Source organism: Saccostrea cucullata, unplaced genomic scaffold, assembly GCF_032062105.1.
Source record: "Saccostrea cucullata isolate Sc308-1 unplaced genomic scaffold, CSIRO_AGI_Scuc_v1 ctg4436, whole genome shotgun sequence".
NCBI classification, from domain to species: domain Eukaryota; kingdom Metazoa; phylum Mollusca; class Bivalvia; order Ostreida; family Ostreidae; genus Saccostrea; species Saccostrea cuccullata.
This window is the reverse complement of record NW_026933696.1, coordinates 33,848-56,957: the sequence shown is the minus strand read 5'-3', so window position 1 is coordinate 56,957 and position 23,110 is coordinate 33,848. Positions and strand designations below refer to the sequence as shown.

At 33.6% G+C, this 23,110-nt stretch overlaps 3 protein-coding genes across 3 annotated transcripts; all 3 read right to left on the bottom strand.

Annotated features, from left to right (window-relative positions):
• Window positions 1–4,458: 4,458 nt before the first annotated feature.
• On the bottom strand, window positions 4,459–5,124 carry LOC134239005 (uncharacterized). Its single transcript, XM_062721148.1, has one exon. It carries the CDS (start codon window positions 5,122–5,124, stop codon window positions 4,459–4,461), a length of 666 nt encoding a protein of 221 aa, XP_062577132.1.
• A 7,011-nt stretch (window positions 5,125–12,135) lies between these two features.
• LOC134239004 (uncharacterized) lies at window positions 12,136–13,089 on the bottom strand. Its single transcript, XM_062721147.1, has one exon. It carries the CDS (start codon window positions 13,087–13,089, stop codon window positions 12,136–12,138), a length of 954 nt encoding a protein of 317 aa, XP_062577131.1.
• Window positions 13,090–13,184: 95 nt separating this feature from the next.
• LOC134239007 (uncharacterized) lies at window positions 13,185–14,148 on the bottom strand. Its single transcript, XM_062721150.1, has one exon. The coding sequence runs from the start codon at window positions 14,071–14,073 to the stop codon at window positions 13,186–13,188; it is 888 nt and encodes a 295-aa protein (XP_062577134.1). The 5' UTR covers window positions 14,074–14,148; the 3' UTR covers window position 13,185.
• Between the last annotated feature and the right edge of the window lie 8,962 nt (window positions 14,149–23,110).

The window sequence follows — 23,110 nt, the reverse complement described above, 5'->3', positions numbered from 1 at the left end:
TCCTACCCCTGGGGGTCAGGATTTGAACAAAACTGAATCTACACTTCCAGAGGATGCTTCATTATAACTATGATCAATCATGGCTTTGTTGTTCTTCAGAAGAAGATTTTTAAAGATTTCTCCTATATGTTCCTATGTTAATCTTTGATTACCCATTGTGGCCCTACCCCATCCCTAAGGATCATAATTTGAAGAAATTTGAATTTACACTTCCCAAGGATGCTTCTATATAACTATGACCAATCGTGGCCTTGCTGTTCTTGAGAAGAAGATGTTTTCTTATGTACATTGTATTCCTATGTTAAACTGTGATACCCCATTGTGGTCCCAGCCTTTGAACAAACTTGAATTTACGCTTCCTGAGAATGCTTCCACATAAGTTTCATCTTTCCTGGCTCAGTGGTTCTTGAGAAGAAGATTTTTAAAAGATTCTTCTATTTTTTCACTAATTCATAATTATTTCCTCTTTGTTTGCGGACATAAATCTTCATTTCCATAAACTTGAATCCCATTCACTAAGGTTACTTTGTGGCAAGTTTGGTTGAAATCAAGCCTAAAAACAAGTCCTATTAAAGGTGTGGTTGGCTTTAAAAAATGTAAAGGATTTGAAAAAACTAGTGATGCATATTCTATTTTAATACCAAACCTATCTTGAATGGGAAAGCAAGTACATACCAGTATTACTTTTATACATCCTAGTGATTTTTAAAGAAAATAATATTTACAGCGGAATTCAGTATAATAATTGCAGACAATCACAATACTAAATACTCAGGTCATTAGAGCCATAAGGGGCACCTGTTACTTATTCAAAATTTCCATTTCTTCATTTGATTCTTATCTTAAGTCCATAATCAGTCAGGGGGGAGACTGAAATCCATCACATTTAAAAATGATTGATAATTGTCAGTTCTTCTTAAGTATATAATGTACATGTTTTTATTATTTTTGTAAATATGACCTTTTTTCATCACATTTCCATTCCAAGTGAATTTCTCCATTTTATTTACTACGGTAATTGGATATAGTACACTATTCTGCCCTAGACCCATGTGAAGACAAACATCTTGCCACGTAATTAAAACCATAATAATTTACTCAGTAATGTGCCCCATAAAACTAACAAGATAATTAAGTGTGCCAAGGCCTAACAATTTGATAAAAAAAATGATGAAATACAGTAATATTTAATTTCAGAGGTAACTCTATTTTCTAAAATAAATTCTAAAATAGATATACCATTGCTTTTCATTATTATTCTAAAAATGATGAATTTAAGTCATTATTAAAAATAAATTGATGACTCGAATTCATCATTTTTTTTTAAAGATGGATTTCAGTCACACCCCCAACTGTTAATAGAGTTGCTACAGGCATTTATAGCAGTTTTTATAAACATACTTTTGAATTCAAAGAATGAAAAGGAATGTCTTTTTGAAATGCATATACATATACAATTAATTACAGTTCTAGTAATTGCTTTAAGCATGGCCCATGTCAGATTCTGTAAAAAATGGTTTAATAAAACCAAAAAAAAGGACAATAATATTTTGTGATAAAGTTGCCTGTTTTTATTTTGATTAAGAGTTATTCCTCTTGTACTAATTTAAACTTTTAACTGCTTTACTTTGGGAAAAGACCCTGACATTTTAAGAAAGCAAATTAATATTGATTGCTTTGTTTCATTGGTATTAATATGATCATTCTTTTTAAATAATTAGTTTCAAAAATCTAGAGAAGTTGGTACGAATTTGATCTTTTGGATACTAATTATTTTCATGCATCAACTTTGATTTGATGTTCATTTAACTATTTTGTTTGTAGAAACCTTCCAACATTCTAGACGTTTAAGAATTCCTCAAAAAATACATTTTCGTTGCATATTTTCGTTTAATCATTTGTGCATCTCTTCGAAAAAATGTAAATGACAAATAAACCAAGAAATTAATGCATGTTAAGAAATATACTGTAATTATAAATGATATCTGATAAATGTACTTGCTGGGAAATTAATAGCAAACTACACACAAATTATTGTAGCAATCTATTTTATTTTCCAGGGAACCAGAGTTTAAACTGTAATTGTTGACATTGATAAAAATAAACTTGTTTTATATACCATCTTTCTGGTTCCCATGCATTAGTCCCCTACAGTTGATAATCTTCCGGTCTTCAAATTTAGACGCTGTTTTTCCTTTTAATTAAATTAGTTGAATTGGCAAGTTTTTTTTTTTAAATATTTAATTAATTAGATTAAGATTTCAAATACACCGTGTGTGGCATGGCATGAGACACAAATAACATTGAAACGCAGACAAAGAAAACAGAGAGTTACAAATGTTTGCAAGAATCAGCGAAATAGCAAACAATTTTCAAAGGAATTAAAATAAATAATGTTGCTGTCAGATATTTCTTCTTTTCTAGACGAACCATGTGATTTGAGACATTACTGCAGGCTGCTGATCAGGAAATGTTTGGGAGCCGGAAGACTTAAGTATATACTGGAACTTCCGGTACCCAAACTACTCCATCAATACTTGCGACTTCGGGTGCTAGTCCTCCAATGGAATTGCTTTTACTATATGTTATTTCGATTGTTGCTGTTTGTGCGAGGACTCTTTTGTTTGAAGAAAGGAATAATAAATTTGTCAAACAAAAGTAATGAATGTCTCGTAAACTATCTACCGTGTCCTCATCCTTACTTTTTCGTAAATAAATTGCTATGAAGAAGGATATGGAGATAACGAACAGTATTCAATATCAAAGTCCATAAACAATAAAAATGGCAGAAAAGCAAACACGGACCTCCGAAACATCAGAGCTGTGATCAGGTGCTATGGAGGAGTGAGCATCCCCTGCTGACCGGTCACACCCGCCGTGTGTTCCTTGTCATAATATGGAAATAACGGAAAAATCCCTCGAACCCGAAACTGCAGATGAATTGCGCTACAGTATACTCAAAAAGTTACAAACAAGGATTTTTGAACGCCCAAGAACTTTTTAAAAATTTGGATTTTTTGCATATGGAGCTAATGTCTCCCAAGTGCATATATATAAGTTCAGAGAAATATATCTTGATACATATAAATAAAAAGAGCAGGTCTTCTTCGAATGGATCAAAAGTTGACCACTTATGGAATTTCTAATAGAATATACTTTTTCCAACTGTTAAATACTAGATTAAGTGCAGTAGTGTTACTACATGTACATACAGTATACAGTTCATGCATGTTATCTGTACAATAAAATTCAAAAGAAAATATTTCACTTATCAGAAAAGCAGTCACTCCTTTTCAGTTCTTGCTATGCTAAAAAAGAAAAACAACATGTTCATTTATTTTATTGATTACGCATACAATGCATACCTCATGACATGCTTTTAATTTTTTGCTATGTACAAATATTAGGTTAGTTTGATCAAATTATATCATTACTTCACGAGCCAATAACATAAGGATATGGAGATGACGAACAACATTCAACATCAAAGTCTATAAAACAATACAAAATAGGAACGGAGGAAACACGGACCTCCAAAACATCAGAGGTGGGATCAGTTGCTATGGAAGAGTGAGCATTCCCTGCCGACTGGTCATACCCGCAGTGTGCATCTGACTCCTCAGATAGAGGAATAATATTGATTTGTTTTTGTTTTTGTTTTTTTTAACATATTTCCTTTATTCTCATTTGTGTAGCTCTGTGTATGCTGTTTATTGGTTCTTGTCTGAGAGATTGTTGGTATGAGTATAGAGCAGCCTCAAGGTTCCCTGTCACCTGTTGACAGATCCCCAGAATCTACCACGATATATCTCTGTTATCTAATTATATAAGCTCTCCCTGATCACAATGAACTAGGGTCTGTAGATCATCTAGAGCTGTTTGTGCTCTCATTGTGTCTACATGTCTGTAGTACAAGATTTCTAGCATGTATATTAGTATTAATAATGGGACAATACCCGGTATATGCAGGGAATTGGTTCTGTAGAGCAGACTGTTGTTCTTGTATCAATTCATTGATGTAATGGATTTCATTTTCAAGTTCAATATTCCATGCTACAGCATGTCTCATCTTTGTAACCCAAGACTGTCCCCCTTAAGCCTTAGTACAGTGGACCCTCATTTATCCGGACGCTTTGGTTCCCAGTCCATTTGTCCGGATATGTGAAGCATCCGGATATCTGAATCACCAATAAAATAAGACAACACAGCATTTAAAAATTTCGTTCCGATGAAAAATCCTCCGGATACTGAAGCATCCGGATATCTGGCGTCCAGATATCTGAAGGTCCACTGTATACCTGCACTGCTACTTTAAAGTTATTTATCAGATATGGCTGTGCTAACTTAGTGTTAATCATCTCTATAATAGATAAAGAAAACTGCTGTCTTCATGTGATAGGAACACAGTAAGTTATCATCATCACATACTCCCTCGTTAATTATTTCTGTTAAGAACAATTAAAGTAAGCCGTAGGTTAAAAATTGACAGTGGTTCATTGAATACACTAGTTTTTGTTCTGCCAGAGAGAAGGAAATTCTCCATTCGTGGTTTTCATGTCTACCTAGCTTATGTCCAACTGCTACAAAGTGACATCGATTTCTCACTATATCATTCACAACATGAGGCTGTGATTGACATCTATCTATCCATGAGGAGGCAGATGGAAGCCATAAGTCACTAACAAAACTGTGAGCATTATCATAATCGAGTTTTCTAAATGTTCCACTGGAACATGGTCCATGTGGAACAGTATGACGAGGTGATGCAGAACACATAATCTGTCGGTATTTAGAACTAGATATATAATGCCTGTTATAAATTCTGACACAAACTATTTGGGCAACTATGTTGGTACTTGGTGACAGTAAATACAACAAAGTGTACCCTGGTGGACTATCAGAACAGTCACAGAGGATCAGTGTTTGTCTGTGTGTGTTGTAATACTGAGACTGAGATAATTCCCAGATCACACGGTGATTATTTGGCCAGAACATCATGTCAACATCTGATCCTTTCAGTCTGAATCCCTCTTTGTAATTTCCACCTAGTAATACACTATACCCATCATCTGTTCTCACTTTCTTTTCCATCACATCATTAATATCCAACACATCCCTCCTCATAGCCACCAGTCGTGAGGTCCCCACTTTATGACACAAAAAAATAATATTTTGTTGTCCGGAATGTTTGAAAATACTGATTCAGATGGGGGGTTTTTCCATAAAAATATTACTATCATTGAAACGTACATTGTGAAGTTTTAGCAGAGTCCATTTTTACACGAGAGACCAAGAAAGTTTCAGGTGCAAAATTAAGTACAGTAAGCAAATTGGGAGATTTATACCCCTGCTTTTAAAGTCTCATATCTTGGTTGAATTGCCAGATTTATGGCATTTTGTACCTGTTCTCTCTGCCCTGGATTGTTTATCTAGCATGCAATGAAATGTTTAGTATTTTAGAAAAAATTTATTTGATTCAAAATAATGGTTACATGCATGTCATAATGCACCACAATTTAATTCAATTTCCCTCTGACTTTCCCATATGAAATAAAACATCCTTGATGGACTTAAAGACCATCAGTTATTCATGTATTAATTATATGTCCTGTCTGAACTTTTTTGATTTCAAAATGTACACTATACAATAGTAAGTGCTTTTTACTTTTTTGATAATCTTTTGATGTAGACTCATCATGGATGAGTATTGTTTTCAAAAATAAACAAACAAATAAATAAACTTGTGTAATATATGCTATTATTTGCCGGGCGTGGGGGTTGGGTCTTCAGATGACTGAAATTTCCTTACCAAATAAACATAAAGAAAAATAAATTGGAGAAAACACTGTTACAACGCCAAATGTAATTTATACACAAAATGTAATAAATCGAGATCATTGCATTTTGCGTCGAAATCAACGCAGGATATAATAACGCAAAATTTGAAAATACACTTTTTGGAATATTACACTTTGCATTATTATTGGCCGCAGCAGCGGCGGATGTATTTGTGGTTGTGTTAGAAAGTGCACATGGGGAAATGAGATGTTATTTTATTAGTTCAGTAAAATAATTATCAAATGATAACATGTTTAAAATCATGAGTAAAATATTTTGAAAAATTGCTTTAAACTAAGCTTTAATCGTTTTTATTATATTTCAGTTTCATTATCATTTAGCATCACATAATTTATAATTTATGGTTTAAAAATTTGTTTACAATAAGTACTCCCCATCCAGCCTGGGAGTGTGTAAGATACAAAAGGAAATCATCGTGATTTCCGAATAATAATGACGTGCACGTGGTAAGAGTGCATGGTAAATAAAAAAATTGAAAAGTTTCTCAACTAATAAAACTTGCATGAAAATCCTACAGCTGCGAATGACAGGAAGATTATTTTTTATACATTTTGCACGGTGCCATGCAGCATAGCCTACTTTGTAGAAAACATACAGGAACTATCCCGTGACAAAACCCAGGATATCAGCACGTGATTCATTTTGAAAGGACTACATCTTCAATTAGATGCCAATAATTTCTCATATATTCATCATTGACTTATTTACATCAATAATTCCATTGGATGAGCAAATGCACTAAAACTTCTATTAACTGTTTTAAAATATTTATTTATTTATTTTGCTTTAAAAACGGCATGAAATATTCCAACTTTGAATATTGTGTGCTTTCCTGGCATGAATGCTTTGAATTTTGAAAGTACTTTTTTGGGGACAACTGCACTTTACCGGTACGTACAAATTAAATGGAAATAGCACGTGCTCTCTCTCTATAATAGAGTCACGCGTTAGCGTGACGATTTTGCTAAAAATGCAATAAAATGCAAAAATAACCCATTTTTTGAATTCCTCTTCATTTTTTAAGTTAATAAACTTCGCTTAATTAACGAAGTTATTAATTAGAAATGAAAGCATTTTCAAAACAAACCATTCACTTTCATTCTGTCGGCCACATTTTTAAGTCATGACGTTGTTAAGCACGTGACTTATTTCAGTGCTGTGATTGGTCAAGGTAGGTGAGTGGAATAGAAAGTTAGACTTCCACTCTATACGATTGTAAACAGTGATTCAGCGTGCACATTGTTTACGATGATTTTTATTGTGTTTTTTATGAATGGAGATTTTTAATTGACTGGCTGCAAAATTCTGGACTTCTTGGGAATTTTAGAGATAAATATGCCCCTTAGTTGACGGAAATGTTTAATCAGTGAAAGGACAAAACTTGTAAACATGCAGTGAGAACGGTCTTGTTTGAAGATACAGCAATCGGCAGTAGGTTTATCAGAAAAATGAAACGTTTGAGACACATCTTGGATTTTTAAAAAACAGATGATGCAGTTAATCTAACATACCCCTGGATTTACGAACTAAAGTACCCGGAGATTTTAATTTGCAAAACACTGGCTATTTTACCAACCATAATATTGGGACTTCATGGAATGAGTCAGGAAATCGCTGCAAAAACAAGACTGCAAAACGACACTATGATAGAAGCTTTAATTAAATATTGACGATAAATTTACCTCCTTCATCACCCATAAACTGCAAAAAAGACACACTATAAAGTTGTACAGCGCAGATTTATTCAGCGACTAAGGTAATGTTTTTATTTTTTATTTATTTATCGTAAGTATTCGGGGCTTCCGCCCCCAAACCCCCGCTTAATAATGCGAGAACCCATTGAGATATCTTTTTCTCTCGCTTCGAAAGTTTCTTACACAACAAAATGGCGTCGCCCATCATAGTTGATACGTTGCTAAGTTTTTACGCCGCGCAATCTCACGCGCGGATCTAGAATCAAAATGGCGACCGTACTGGTAAAGTGCAATCTATCCCTTTTTTGACATGCTAAATATGTTAGCAGCCGATTTGATGCTTTGCATCAATTTTCCTTGTTACATTTTGTGTCGAAATAAACGCGAAATGTAATAACGCAATATGTAATAAAACGATTTTTGGATTATTACATTTTGCGTCGAGATGAAGCAAAAGGCAATCAAACATTTAAAAACAAATCTTTAATCTTAAATAGAGAAAGTGTAACGGGATAAAAAATTTTTATTCCTTTAAAGGGAAAGAAAAATGCGAAAATCTTCACTGTTTTTCCATGATTAAAAGTTATAATGTTATGATTACCTTCATATTAAGCTTTTCCAATCCTATTTTGAATGTTTTAATGATACCGATTGTTATCTCCATCTATTTCATTAGACAGTCGAAAATTTGTGATAAATATTTTGAATGCATGTTTAATAGACTTTGATAAATAATACTGTAAAAAAAAAAGATCTTTAAAATGTTCCCTAACAAAAAAATACTATGGTAAACTATAGTTAATTATAGTTTACTATAGTTAACTATAGTACCAAAGTAAAAACTTTGGAACTTTGATTTACTACAGTGAAAACTTTGGAACTTTGATTTACTACAGTGAAAACTTTGGAACTTTGATTTACTATAGTAAAAACTTTGGAACATTGAATAACTATGGTATAAACTTTGGAACTTTGATTTACTATGGTAAAAACTTTGGAACTATGATTTACTATGTGAAAACTTTGGAACTTTGATTTACTAAAGTAAACTATAGTTAACTATAGTAAACTATAGTTTGCTATAGTTTACTTTATTATTCTTCTGTTAAAATAATTCCTATATAAAGTTCAGAAGGTAAAATAACTATTCTTCATAGTCTGAAAATTTCCCCGCATAGAAAGCTATACCCCGGGGTATAGTTTTTGCTACCCACCCCTCGGAAAATTTTCATGCAATTTTTGACGCCAATTTTAATTTCCAGCGTTAAATCCATAATCTGATGATGTCATAATGACTTCGGTAGCATTGTGGCGTCATCAGGATTTCAGCTTATTCTTGCAGTATTATCTAATTCCAAAGAAAATTCAAACCTTAGAAATTATAATATACATCAGTATAATAAAACACTTATCCACTGGTTGTAAGTGGGATAGCTCTTTCATCAAACCCTTGACAGAAACTATTCCCCTCGGGCAATCCCTCGGGGAATAGTTCCCTGTCGCGGGTTTGATAAAAGAGCTATCCCACTCACAACCATTGGATAAGTGTATAATAGTATTTTTTTGTTAGAGTTGTTACAACTTTCCCGTAGTGGAGATTTTAATTATGTGAAGGACTAAATCTACATCTCTTGGCAATTTGGCAAAAGGAATCAGCCTCTTAATTGACTTCCTGTGTTGTACTTAATTTTTCTTGTTGGCTTGTCTTACTTATTTTGATATTGAATACTATAATTAAAACTTATTTGATATTGTATAATATAGCCAGAACAAAATATTTATTTGAAAAAAATTATTTTAATTTTTATATTCAGACGGTCTTGTGCCACTTACACATGACAATCAATTCTTTAGAATATTTATTAAACATACACTAATTTGTTTTGATGTTTTATTAGGCTGGAACATTGTTAATCACCCATTGTTAATATACAATACACAAAGCTACAGATAGTCCTTAGTTAATTAAGCTTTAACATAACCAGTTTAAAATTACATGATGTATAATTTATTTGTTGTAAATAATACCTACACCACATGAGATATATGTATATCAAACATTTTGAGGATTGGAAAAAATCATTGAAATCTTTGAATCAAGATTAAAATAATTTTACTTGCACGCTACCAGGTATTTATGATAATATTATTTAACAATATTGAATGGACGTATCATGCTGTGGTGGGGCACTTTATTACCTTTATAGAAGTAAAAAGGACTGAAAAAATAAAAAAAAATAAATCAGAAGTAGATATATGTAAATAATAATCTCCATCAGATGAACTAGTACAAATGTCTTACAATTACCCCCGGTAATTAATTGAGGGATTCCATTGACAAATTTCTTGTATTCTCATTTCTGTAGCTGCGTATACACGATTCTTTGAAACAAGTTTGACAGAGTTCTCGTGCTTTGTCACACGGCGGCGTTGTCGTCGGTCGCCATTACGGTGCTGATAATGTGATAAGAGTGACAGTAAGCACTACGAATAAACGGGTGTTAAATGCATTGTTTTCTTTGTTTTCCACAGTCATACATGCTGAGAAACAAGTGGAAAAGTGTGTTGGTATAGTAAATAAATCTAACGAAGTGATATTCACGTGTGTGTTTTAAAATCAAGTTTTCAATTTCATTTTGTTAGTAAACAACCAGTAGTTTTCCGAAACCTTTTTTTTTATTTGATGTTTTGTATATAATTTTATACACCATGTGCTGGTTTAGTCAATAAAAATTAAATAGAAATAATTAACAATGACAAAGAAATTGAGACAAAATTATTATTTTTTTTTAAATATATAAATATTTCGTGTTTAACATTTGAATAAAAAAATATATGTCAGTCGAGAAAATCTAGACGACTGCATACTATTAATTTAATTTTACTTCATGGATATTGATTTATTTAATAATCTATATAGAGTTATACTAAAAAAAAATAAATAAATACGCTCTATTGTTCTTTATCTGATTTTAATTACAGTTCACATTCGCCTAATGGCTATACACATGTATATGAACAGCCCGCCTGCCGAGAAAATCATTTTACGCATTTAGAAAAAAAAATGACTTAGGCCTACTTTCATATATAATTAATATTTAAAACATTTGAGAAGGAAAATTAAACAGATTATTATTTTAGAGTGTGCTGCAATATTAAACACGATTATCGTTTTATGAAATGATTCCACACATGTGAAATCACTTAGAAAAAAAAAACTTTAAAAATGGGAAGTTTAGCCTTGCGTGAGCATTTAACTGACTTGTTGCATGCTCTTCAAAATCAGTCCTTGCTTTATGAATAACATCTTCAACCTTTTTTTTTTAACTAAAAAGATGAATTGATTATAAATTTTATCACACACTGACAGGTATTAATAAGTTTTAAAATATGTACTAGTATACTTAGTAAATTGATGTATAAGTAACTTAAAACTTTCTCCCCAAGTCCTGTACAAGAATCGAGGAAAAACGGAGAAAATTAAATTTTTTTAATTCATTAGTTCTGGATTTATCATAATACTGGTATAATATTATAGGCGTCGGGGGCAAACTGAAATAGAAAAGGAAAGAAGGCACGGGAGGGTGAAATCTTAAATATATCATAAATGATTTTCTTGATCTACCTGTAATAATATTGAAACCATGCGCATGTAGCCCTTCAGAAATTTAGACAAAAATATTCACAATGACAAATGTAGATCTGTGTCGGGCCTGAAAGAAATTTTGTCGTCACTTATAAATTTTTTTTAACGCCCATGGCACGCAGATTTTTTTTTAATGTGAAAAAATAGAAGGGGTAGGTTGTATGTTTCACTTATATAAAAAGGAGAAGATTAGTCGACAACTCGCCCCTCTTTTAAATATCCTAGTTGTTCGTTTTCCAATACCCCACGAGGACCCATGGACCTAATGCATAATTTAACACGTATAGTTTATCAATGAACTAAGTGGGAGAAAATCATCGCAAAAATTAAAACATGAATAATAAAAAGTTTCAGTCATACATTTGTTTGCATTTGTATGCTAATATTTATTTTCAAAACGGATTTACAACTCACCTGTTATAATTTTTCTCGAGACCCCCCCCCCCTTCACTGTGTAAAAGATCTGACATTCTTACTTATATAAGTTTTTGCCTTTATAATCTTGCTAAAATTTATTTCAAAGAAAACCCGGCGTAATATTCATTAAACCTCCACAATACGGATAAAATTTAACCAACTCGGCCTTTAACAATATAACAATCAATCGATCAGTATTGATTTTCAAACATTAATTTTAATTATACGAATAATGAAGAAAAAAAGACCAAATAAAAGAATGAATCAGTTAACTTTGACTTAATATAAATGCGTGTTTGTATTAGTATTACGCCAATAAATTGATGAATAACGAAGAAAAGTTACTGCATTGAGTATGACCGAAATGTGACGTTATCAGCACCTTAATGGCGTCAAGTCACGTGATCCAAACATGGCGGCGCCCATAAATAAGGTCAGAGAATAGAGTATATTTTGTGGCGAAGTGGTACGCACTCGTCTGAGAAATAATTGATATGAGTACTGCAGTATATGAGAAGCCTAAATGTTCCCTATCTCCTGCTGACAGATCTCCAGAATCCGCCATGATATGTCTCTGAATAATAAAGGTATAATCTGTCCCTCTTCATAGTGAATTAGGGTCTGTAGATCATCTAGAGCTGCTTGTGCTCTCATTGTGTCTACATGTTTGTAGCACAAGATCTCTAGCATGTATAACAGTATAAGGGGTGGGATACCTAATGCAGATGATTTCTTCTGAAAAGCAGACTCTTGTTCTGGTATCAATTCACTGATGTAATGGATTTCATGGTAAAGTCTGTTAGCCCATGCTACAGTCTGTCTCATCTTTAGAGACCAGGACTGTCCCCTTACAGCCTCAGGATACATCTCTGGACCTAAATTAAAGTTATACATGTACGTCGCATATGGCTGTGCTAACTTGACCTTGATCATCTCTAAAACAGATAAAGCTTCCGTGTATCTAAGTGTCTTGTAATAATACAGAGCAATGTACAAGCTGTCAGAAATGAAACCAAACTTGGCTGCTAATTTCAGCATGTGACAGGAGATTTTGTCAGCTCTATACCTCAGTTTGTTTTTATGTGTGTAAGTTTCCATGTATACTATGAAAGCAGTTTTATGAAAGAGAGTAGATGTAAGTTTCTGTAACATAGGGACGTTATACTGCGTAATTAGGACTGAACCTACCAGCTGTTCTATTGTATGTAGGCATTTCATATACATCTGTATGTTGAAAAAGTAAAATGTTTCATTGCATCCTATTTCATAATAAAGGTATCTATCAAACTCATGCTCAAAAATCAGAGTATGTTCATCTGTACAGATGGAGAGTCTGGGATTATGAAGGACATCTATAATATAAGACCTAATGGAAGGGCTGTGTAGCAGGAATGTTAAACCCTTCTCATACAATCCATACAGTCTAGTAAATAGTTGATGTTGTTTTTCGCCATGAATTTTACTCAGAAACATGTTATCTGGAATGAAAAAGTTAGGACAGACCCCCTCATTTACCCAATTAAGGATGAGTTTAAAGCAGAGCCAGAAAGCCCCCAGAAGATTTTGTGGTCACCAGTGGGGTATAGTATTTTGTTGAATCACCCAGAAAACTGTTGTCTTCATGTGATAGGAACACAATAATTTATCATCATCACCTAGTCCATTGTTAATTATTTCTGTTAAGAACAGTTTAAGCAAGCCGTATGTTAGGAATTGACAATGATTCATTGCGTTCACTAGTTTTTGTTCTGCCAGAGAGAAAGAAATTCTCCATTCATGGTTCTCATGATTCCCTAGTTTATGCCCAACTGCTACAAAGTGACATCCATTTTTTACTATATCATCAACAACATGAGGCTGGGGCCAAGAGTGACATCTGTCTATCCAAGAGGAAGCGGGTGGAGGCCAAAAGTCACAAGCTAAACAGTAGGCAAAATCAAATTCTACTGTTAAGAATTTTGCACTGGCACAAGGTCCATGTGGAATGTAGTCTGAACACACGATTTGTCTGTATTTAGAACTAGATATATAATATCTGTTATACATTCTAACACAAGCTCTCTGGATGTCTCTGTTCATGCTTGGTGACAGTAAAGATAACAAAGTAAATCCTGGTGGACTATCAGAACAGTCACATATGATGAGTGTTTTTCTCTCTGTGTTGTAATACTGAGACTGAGATAATTCCCAGATCACACGGTGATCATTTGGCCAGTACATCATGTCTGTATCTGATCCTTCCAGTCTGAATCCTTCTCTTTGACTTCCACTCTTCATCATCCTTCGCCCATTAATTTGGTTCACTTGATTGTTCACCATCTCACTGATGTCCACCACATCTCTCCTCATGGCTACCAGTTGTGATGTCCCTACTTTACGACACAGTCCCACAAACACTGACTCTGATATGTGTTGTATGGCTGTCTTACTGTAAATAACCAACGTTAAGTTTAGCATATCTTTTTAAGTGTAACACTTATGTAAATCATTAGAAGTTATCATTCATAAGTTTGTTTATGTTCTACAAAAACAATCTAAATAAATATCTAATAACCACGTCTAAAGAATTAACCAAAGAAGATGTACAAAAGTAATTCAGATTGAAAGCACAAATGCGTTTTCGACCTTTTCATTGCAATGAATTGCGTCGTGTATCGTATGTTCTCAACTCATTATTGAAGTTGTCGTCCGCATGACCCTAGGGACGTGGTGACCGGTCAAGTAAATCAAAATTTGCAGCTCTCCATCGGCAAGTGGTTGCGTCTTCATATGAGCGAAGAATTCTCGAGAGAGACGTTAAACAACCAACAAACAGACATTATTAAAGAAATAAATTGAGGAAACATTCAAACGTCTACGATTCTTCTGACTGTGGCCTTTGATTTTGTATCAAAATATAAAACAGGGGTATATAATCTTTGATTAGTGTACATTTTAAAATGCACTGATTTCAATAACTAAGTGTTGTAAATTATAGAATTATACACCGCTGTCGTGAGAATATTAAATAGAATTCATTTTTTACACGGTTTCGGGTGCTGTACATAAATAAATCCATTAAATCGTCTTTCATTTTTTATGTTCCCATCTTTCAATGATTTATCTAAGTTAAAAATGGGAAAAAAAATTACCAAAATGGGGAAAAATGTTATAAGAATGTGTTGTCAGGTGTTTAAATATTGATTCAGATAGTGTAGATATTTTCAGTGAAAAATATTAATAATGAGACTTACATTTGTGAAGTTCTAGTGGAATCCATTTTTACACGTAAGATCTGAAAAAGTTTCAGATGCAATAAGTAATTAAAGCAAGTAAACTGAGATATTTATTGCCCCCCGCTTTCGGAGTCTCATTGGTTGAATTGCGAATAATTATAGCATTTTGCACCTGTTTTCTCTGTCCTGGATTTTTTCCCATACATACATTGTTTAGAATTTTAGAATAAATATATTTGGTGGAAAATAAAGGTAAAACATAAATTTCATAATACACAATTTAAATCACATCCTCTCTGACTTTTCCATGAGAGACAAAAAATCTTCCTTGTTGGTCTTAGAGACTGTGAGAAATACATGTATTAATTTATTTTATGTCCTGTCTGGACTTTTCTGATTTTTATTTAATTTGATTGCATTTATTTTTTTTAAATAATCTTTTTTCTTATGATGTAGACTCATCAAGAATGAGTATTATTCTCAAATATAAATGAACAAATAAATAAACGTGTGTGTACAATGTATGCGTTTGTTGGCTGGGGGGGGGGGGGTCTTTAGATGACTGAAATGTCCATACAAAATAAATAGAAAGACTATTAAATAAAAATTTTATCCATAGGTCAACTATATACTGCTTCAAAATATGCCGGCTAGATTTTCATTGAAAAATGCACTATGCCATCTGGCTATTGCATCAACCAAAAGAAGAATTAAGTGGAGATTTGGTCAAAGATTGTTAATGAGGACGCTGTTTAAATAAAGAAAGTCTAACGCGAGCTAAAAAATAAAATTTTATTCCTTGACAGGGCAAGAAAGATGCGAAAAGCTTCACTGAATTTCTATATTTAGAAGTTATAATGTTATTTTTACCTTCATATTAAGCTTTTCCAGTTTGCATGCTATTTAGATAGCAGCATAATTTGAAATATTAAGATAATATATTCGTTATTTTATTTCATTATTTCTTTAATGATATAACTATGTATCAATTTTAAATCAGGATTATTTATATTTCCTTTTCTTCATATTTTTAATATTACAAGAAATTACTGTTGGAACGCTTTTTGAAGGTTTTTAACAAAATTATAAGGATTTACAATCCATCCATTAAAAAAGTTTTATTTTGCAAAAGAGTAAAATGCAACTGCTGTAAATGTAGTGTATGTTCGTTTGTGAGTTATTTTTTGGCTTGAAAGAGGAAATACCAGAGATTTATAATTTTGAGAGGGAACATTATGAAGTCGGAAAATTTTGTAATTGTGTGTATCGGTTAAAATATAACACAGAGTTTGACACATCTGTTTCATACTTGGATATTTTACTTGAAAAAGATGTTAATGGTAATCTAACAAACAAGCTATATGATAAACGTGACAACTTTAACTTTTTTATCGTCATTTTCCCTTACTTATGCAGCAATATACCTTCATCACCTGAAAGCGGAGTATATATACATGTATCTCAGTTGATTCGATACGAAAGAGCATGCTCTACCTATGAACAACCATTTTCCATTTTATTCTTATCTTTAGTCTATAATCCAGTGACTGCAAGCATTTATAGATGGAATGACCAGTATTTACAAGCATACTTTTGAATTCAAGGGATGAAAAAGAATGTCTTTTTGAAATATATATAGTTATACACGTACAATTTTTAATTACAGTACTAGCAATTGCTTTAGGTATGGCCCATGCAAGATTAAATATGGTTTAATTTATTCAAAACCAAAAACAGGATAATTTTACTTTGACATGTTATAAAGTTGCCTGTTTTTATTTTGAATAGGAGTTATTCCTCTTGTACTAATTGAAACTTTAAACTGCTTTACTTTGGGAAGGACCCTAACATTTTAGAAAAGCAAAATATTATTGATTGCTTTTATTTATTGGTATTAATCTAATCTTTCTATTAACAATTGGTTCCAGGAATTTACGGAAGTTGGTACGAATTTAATCTTTTTGACACAAATCATTTTCACGCATAAACTTGGATATGATTTCATGTTCATTTAATTATTTTGTTTGTAGAAACATTCCGACATTCTAGACTTTTCCTCCGGAAATAAATTCTAGTTACATATTTACGTTCAAATCATTTGTGCATTTCTTGAAAAAATAAATTAATAACAAATAGAAAACCAAGTCATTAAAGCAATTTAAGAAAAATTATAAAAGATAATCAGAAAATGTACGTGTTGAGGAATCGAGAGCAAAAATTAATTGTTGTAGCAAACTATTTTTTCTGCCAATCAACCAGAGTTTAAACTGTGAATGTTGACAGTTTAGTGAATGTTTCAAAACAACCACCTTTCTGGTTCCCATGCTTTAGTCCCCTACAGCTGATAATCTTTCGGTCTTCAGATGAAGACGCTGTTAAATTAGTTGTCTTGGAAAGCATTTTTTTTTAAAGAAAAGATTATTTAATTAACTAGATTCAGGAATCTTATACATGTATATCGTATATGGCATCATGGTGTGAGACGTTGAAAAGCAGATAAAGAAAACAGAAAATTACACATGTTTGCAAGAATCAGCCAAATACAAAGATTTTTCCTCTTTTCATAAATTATAAGATATAGAACATATTTCTTTAAACATGACTTAAAAGCGAATAATTTGGAAAGGAATTGAAATAAATAATGTTGCCAGTTATATTTTTTTTTTTTTTTAGATGAACCACGTGATTTGAGACATTACTGCAGGCTGCTAATCAGGAGATGTTTGGGATCCGGAAGACTTAAGTATATACCGGAACTTCCGGTTCCCAAACTACTCCATCAATACCTGGATTTCCGGTGCTATATTGAAATTGTTTTTACTATATGTTATTCCGTTTTTGCTGTTTGTGCGAGGACTGTTTTGTTTGAAGAAGGGAATTTAATAAATTTGTTATAACAAAAGTAATGAATATCCCGTAATCTTTTTACCGTGTCCTCCTCCTTACTTTTTCGTAATTAAACTGCTATAAGAAGGATATGGAGATAACGAACAGTATTCAATATCAATGTCTATAAAACAATAAAAAATAGGAGCAGAACAAACACAGACCTCCGAAAAAGAGGTGGGATCAGGTGCCATGGAGAAGTGAGCATCTACTGCTGACCGGTCTCACCCGCCGTTTGCTCCCTGTCATGATCGAGAAATAACGGAAAATCCGTTGAAGCAGAAATTTCAGATGAACTGTGCTACAATATACTCAAAAAGTTACAAACAAGGGATTTATGAATGCCCGAGAACTTTTTAGCTCCACTGAGCCGAAGGCTGTCCGTCTATCTCTCTGTCTGTCTGTAAACTTTTCACATTTTCGACTTCTTCTCAAGAACCACTGGACCAGTTTCAACCAACTTGCCACAAAGTATCCTTGAGTGAAGGGGATTCAAGTTTGTTCAAATGAAGGGCCACGCCCTCATTCAAAGGGAGATAATTGGGAATTAATGAAAATTTGGTTGCATATTTTAAAAATCTTCTTCTCAAGAATCACTGTGCCAGGAAAGATGAAACTTATCGGGAAACATCCTCAGGTAGTGTAGATTCAAGTTTGTACAAATCATGACCCCCGAGGGGTAGGGCGGGGCCAAAACGGCCGACCAAATTTTTACATAGAAATATATAGGAAAATTCTTTAAAAATCTTCTTCCAAGAATGACAAAGCCATAATTCAACATATTTATATGGAAGGATGCTCAGGTAGTGTAGATTCAAGTTTGTTCAAATTATGACCCCCCGGGGTAGGGCGGGGCCAAAATGGCCGAACAAACTTTTACATAGAAATATATAGGAAAATTCTTTAAACATCTTCTTCTCAAGAATGACAAAGCCATAATTCATCATATTTATATGGAAGCATGTACAGGTAGTGTAGATTCAAGCTTGTTCAAATCATGACCCCCGGGGTAGGGCGGGGCCAAAATGGCCGACCAAAGTTTTGCATAGAAATATATTGGAAAATTCTTTAAAAATCTTCTTCCCAAGAATGACAAAGCCATAATTCATCATATTTATATGGAAGCATGCTCAGGTAGTGTAGATTCAAGCTTGTCCAAATCATGACCCCCGGGGGTAACGCGGGGCCAAAATGGCCGACCAAAGTTTTACATAGAAATATATACGAAAATTCTTAAAACATCTTCTTCTCAAGAATGACAAAGCCACAATTCATCATATTTATGTGGAAGCATGAACAGGTAGTGTAGATTCAAGTTTGTTCAAATCATGACCCCCCGGGGTAGGGCGGGGCCAAAATGGCCGACCAAATTTTTTAAAGATATATATAGGTAAATTCTATAAAAATCATTTTCTAAAAAATAGCAAATCCATGATTGGTCATTGGACTAATTTTGGATTTCAACTTTACAATAAAAAGCCATTTTCTACTTTTTCCTACCCTTAGTGCTCAGGTGAGCGATGTGGCCCATGGGCCTCTTGTTAAAAATTTCGATTGTGTTTGCTGATTGCGCGGGTTTGTTAAGGCAGCACATGGATCAGAATTCGGCGAATTAACACTTTTTTTTTAATTATGTAACACTAATATATCGGAAAAGTCAAGGATAAAACTTTTGCTATCATTATGCATTCTATAGACTTCAATGGAACTTCTACTACAGGAGGCACTTCACCACGACGTCATCACGTGACGTCTATAATTAGAAAAAATGCCTTAATGAAAAAGTGAAAAGTTTAACACTACCCCAGGGATAATTAGTTTCAATTAGTTATAATAGTTATGTAAAAACATCTCTGTACCATGCAAAATGCTGCTAGAATCCTACTGTCCTATTATAGAAATAATTATTCAACAATTTCGACCGAAACCTTCCCAAAATTTTTACATTTTGTTCATAACATCGAAAAAAATGCATCAATTCCCGTAAACCATACGATTCTAGCAGCACTGTCCAAAAACAAAAGAATAGGAACTTTAAATAGAAACAAAAATTAAGTTTCAAGGTATGCGGCGTAGTGTTGAACTTTTGCATCTTTTTTGTTACGAACGACAGAGGAAAGGCTGATTGGCAAGTAAACACCCTCCCTGCTTTAATTTTACGAAGAAACTTTAGAATTATATTAGCATACCTTACTCATACGCTTTATTCCGACAAGAATCACACATGATATTCATTCTAATTCTTTTAAACTCCGATTCCCTGTGTTTGTTTACATCAATTCTCGTTACGTTTCACTTTCACTCTGTTACTGCATGATCAATAGTTATGACGTCACGGGTTTGGTATGTAACCCCTGTGATAACTACAGAGGCCCAGGAACGACAAAATTTCGTTTATATTATGCCTCTGCATATTTTGATTCATTTTTACGACCTCAAATCAATCTTAGATATCGATTTAAAGAAATTGTTATCTGTAAACCTCACGTCATATAGCTTACTATGACGTCATATCATATAGGCAATTATATTTGGTTATAACCTTAACCTACCTGCGTGGATATATGAGTGCATTTTTTATTTAGAAGTTCAAAGAAATATATCTTGATATATATATATGCAAAGAGCAGGTCTTCTTTGAATGGATCAAAAGTTGACCACTTATGAAATTTCTAATAGAATACAACTTTTTCCCTTTAAAAGCAGCCACTCCTTCTCAGTTGTTGCTATGCTAAATAAGATATACAGCATGTTCATTTATTTTATTGATTGCGCATTCAACGCATACTTCATGATATGATTTTAACGTTTTGTAATGAACAAACATAAGCTTGCGGGTAATTTCATCAACGCATATCATTCCTTCATAAGCCAATAACATAAGGATATAGAAATAACGAACAGAATCCAATATAAAAGTCTATAAAAACAATACAAAATAGGAACAGAGCAAACGCGGACCTCTAAAACATCAGATGTGGGATCAGGTGCCATTGAGGAGTGAGCATCCCATGCTGATCGGTCACAACCGCCGTGTGCATCTACATTGTAAATCCTCTTGATAGAGGAATAAAATTGATTAAGTAAGTTTATTTACATGTTTCTTTTATTCTCATTTGTGTAGCTGTATGTATGTTGTTGATTGGTTCTTGTCTGAGAGATTGTTGGTATGAGTATTGAGCAGCCTGGAGGTTCCCTGTCACCTGTTGACAGATCCCCAGAATCTGCCAAGATATGTCTCTGTAATCTAATGATATAAGCTCTCCATGGTCATCGTGAACTTAAGTCTGTAAATCATCTAGAGCTGTTTGTACTCTCATTGTGTCTACATATCTGTAGCACAAGATTTCTAGCATGTATATTAGTGTTAATGATGGGACAATAGATGCAGGGAATTGGTTCTGTAGAGTAGACTGTTGTTCTGGTATCAATTCACTGATGTACTGGATTTCATTTTCAAGTTCAATATTCCATGCTACAGCCTGTCTCATCTTTGTAGACCAGGACTGTCCCCCTACAGCCTCTGTACATCTCTGCATCTACTTTAAAGTTATTTATCACATATGGCATTGCCAACTTGGTCTTTATCATCTCTATAACAGATAAAGCTTCCATGTATCTACGTGTCTTGTAATAATACATGGCTATGTAAATCATGTCAGTAATACAACCAAACTTGGCTGCTAATTTCAGCATGTAACAACAGATTTTGTCAGACCTATATCTCAGTTTGTTTTCATGAGCATAAGTCTTCATTTGCAATAAAAATGCTGCTTTCTGAAGGTCAGAAGCTATTAGTTTCTGTAGCATTAGGACTTGGTACTCAGTCATGTGGAGTAAACCCAGTGACCGTTCTGTTGTGTGTAGATATCTCATACACCTTTGCAAGTTTAATTTGTGTAATGTACCAGACCTGTGTATCTCTGATAAAAAGTGTACATCAAACTCAGCCTCAGAAATCAGAGTATGATCATCTGTACAGATGGACTGTGTAGCAAGAATGCTAAACCCTTCTCATACAACCCATGTAGTCTGAAAAATAATTGATGTTGGGCTTCACTATGAATTTTACTGAGAAACATGTTGTCTGGAATAAAATAATTAGGACAGACCCCCTCATACACCCATTTTAGGATTTTTTAAAAAACAAAGCCAAAAACACTCCAAGAAATTTTGTGGACACCAGTGAGGTATTGTATTTTGTTGAATTTCCAAGAAAACTGCTGTCTTCATGTGATAGGAGCACAATAATTTATCATAATCACATACACCCTTGGTAATTATTTCTGTTAAGAACAATTTAAGTACATGTATGCCGTGAGTTAAAAATTGACAGTGGTTCATTGAATACACAAGTTTTTGTTCTGCCAGAGAGAAAGAAATTCTCCATTCGTGGTTTTCATGTCTACCTAGCTTACGTCCAACGGCTAAAAAGTGACATCGGTTTCTCACTATATCATTCACAACATAAGGATGGGGCCATGAGTGACATCTGTCTATCCATGAGGAGGCAGATGGAGGCCAAAAGTTATTAACAAAACTGTGAGCATCATTATAATCGAGTTTTCTAAATGTTCCACTGGAACAGGGTCCATGTGGAACAGTATGACGTGGTGATGCAGAACACATGATCTGTCTGTATTTAGAACTAGATATATAATGCCTGTTATACATTCTTACACAAGCTATATGGGCAAGTATGTTGGTACTTGGTGACAGTAAATATAACAAAGTGTACCCTGGTGGACTATCAGAACAGTCACAGAGGATCAGTGTTTGCTTGTGTGTGTTGTAATACTGAGACTGAGATAATTCCCAGATCACACGGTGATTATTTGGCCAGAACATCATGTCAACATCTGATCCTTTCAGTCTGAATCCGTCTCTGTAACTTCCACCTAGTAATACACTATACCCATCATTTGTCTTGACATGGTTTTCCATCACATCATTAACATCCAACACATATCTCCTCATGGCTACCAGTCGTGAGGTCCCCGCTTTATGACACAGTCCCACAAACACTGACTCTGATAAGTGTTGTATGGTTGTCCTACTGTCGAAGAACAAAGTTAAGTATATCTATTGTAATGTACTACTTTAGTTAATCATTTGAAATTATCATTCATAAGTTTGTTTTAGCCCTCCCCCTAAACTTGTAACGTGAGAGGGTATATAGTGATTGGGATGTACGTCTGTATGTACGTCCGTCCGTTACGATTTAGGGTACCCATCTCTTATCCGCAACTCCCTTATACCACCGAATGAAACTTTTACAGAATGTTTGTAACATATTGCCAGTGCACCTCTTAGTTTACTTTTTGATCGGACATATTTTAAATTTCCCAAAGCAAAACATGGACACTGTCATTCGGTCTATAATATTGAAGGTT

Excerpts from the sequence above, each read along its gene's own strand:
- LOC134239007 (XM_062721150.1), bottom strand. The coding sequence starts at position 14,073 with ATGCTAAACTTAACGTTGGTTATTTACAGTAAGACAGCCATACAACAC.
- LOC134239005 (XM_062721148.1), bottom strand. The coding sequence starts at position 5,124 with ATGAGGAGGGATGTGTTGGATATTAATGATGTGATGGAAAAGAAAGTG.
- LOC134239004 (XM_062721147.1), bottom strand. The coding sequence starts at position 13,089 with ATGTTTCTGAGTAAAATTCATGGCGAAAAACAACATCAACTATTTACT.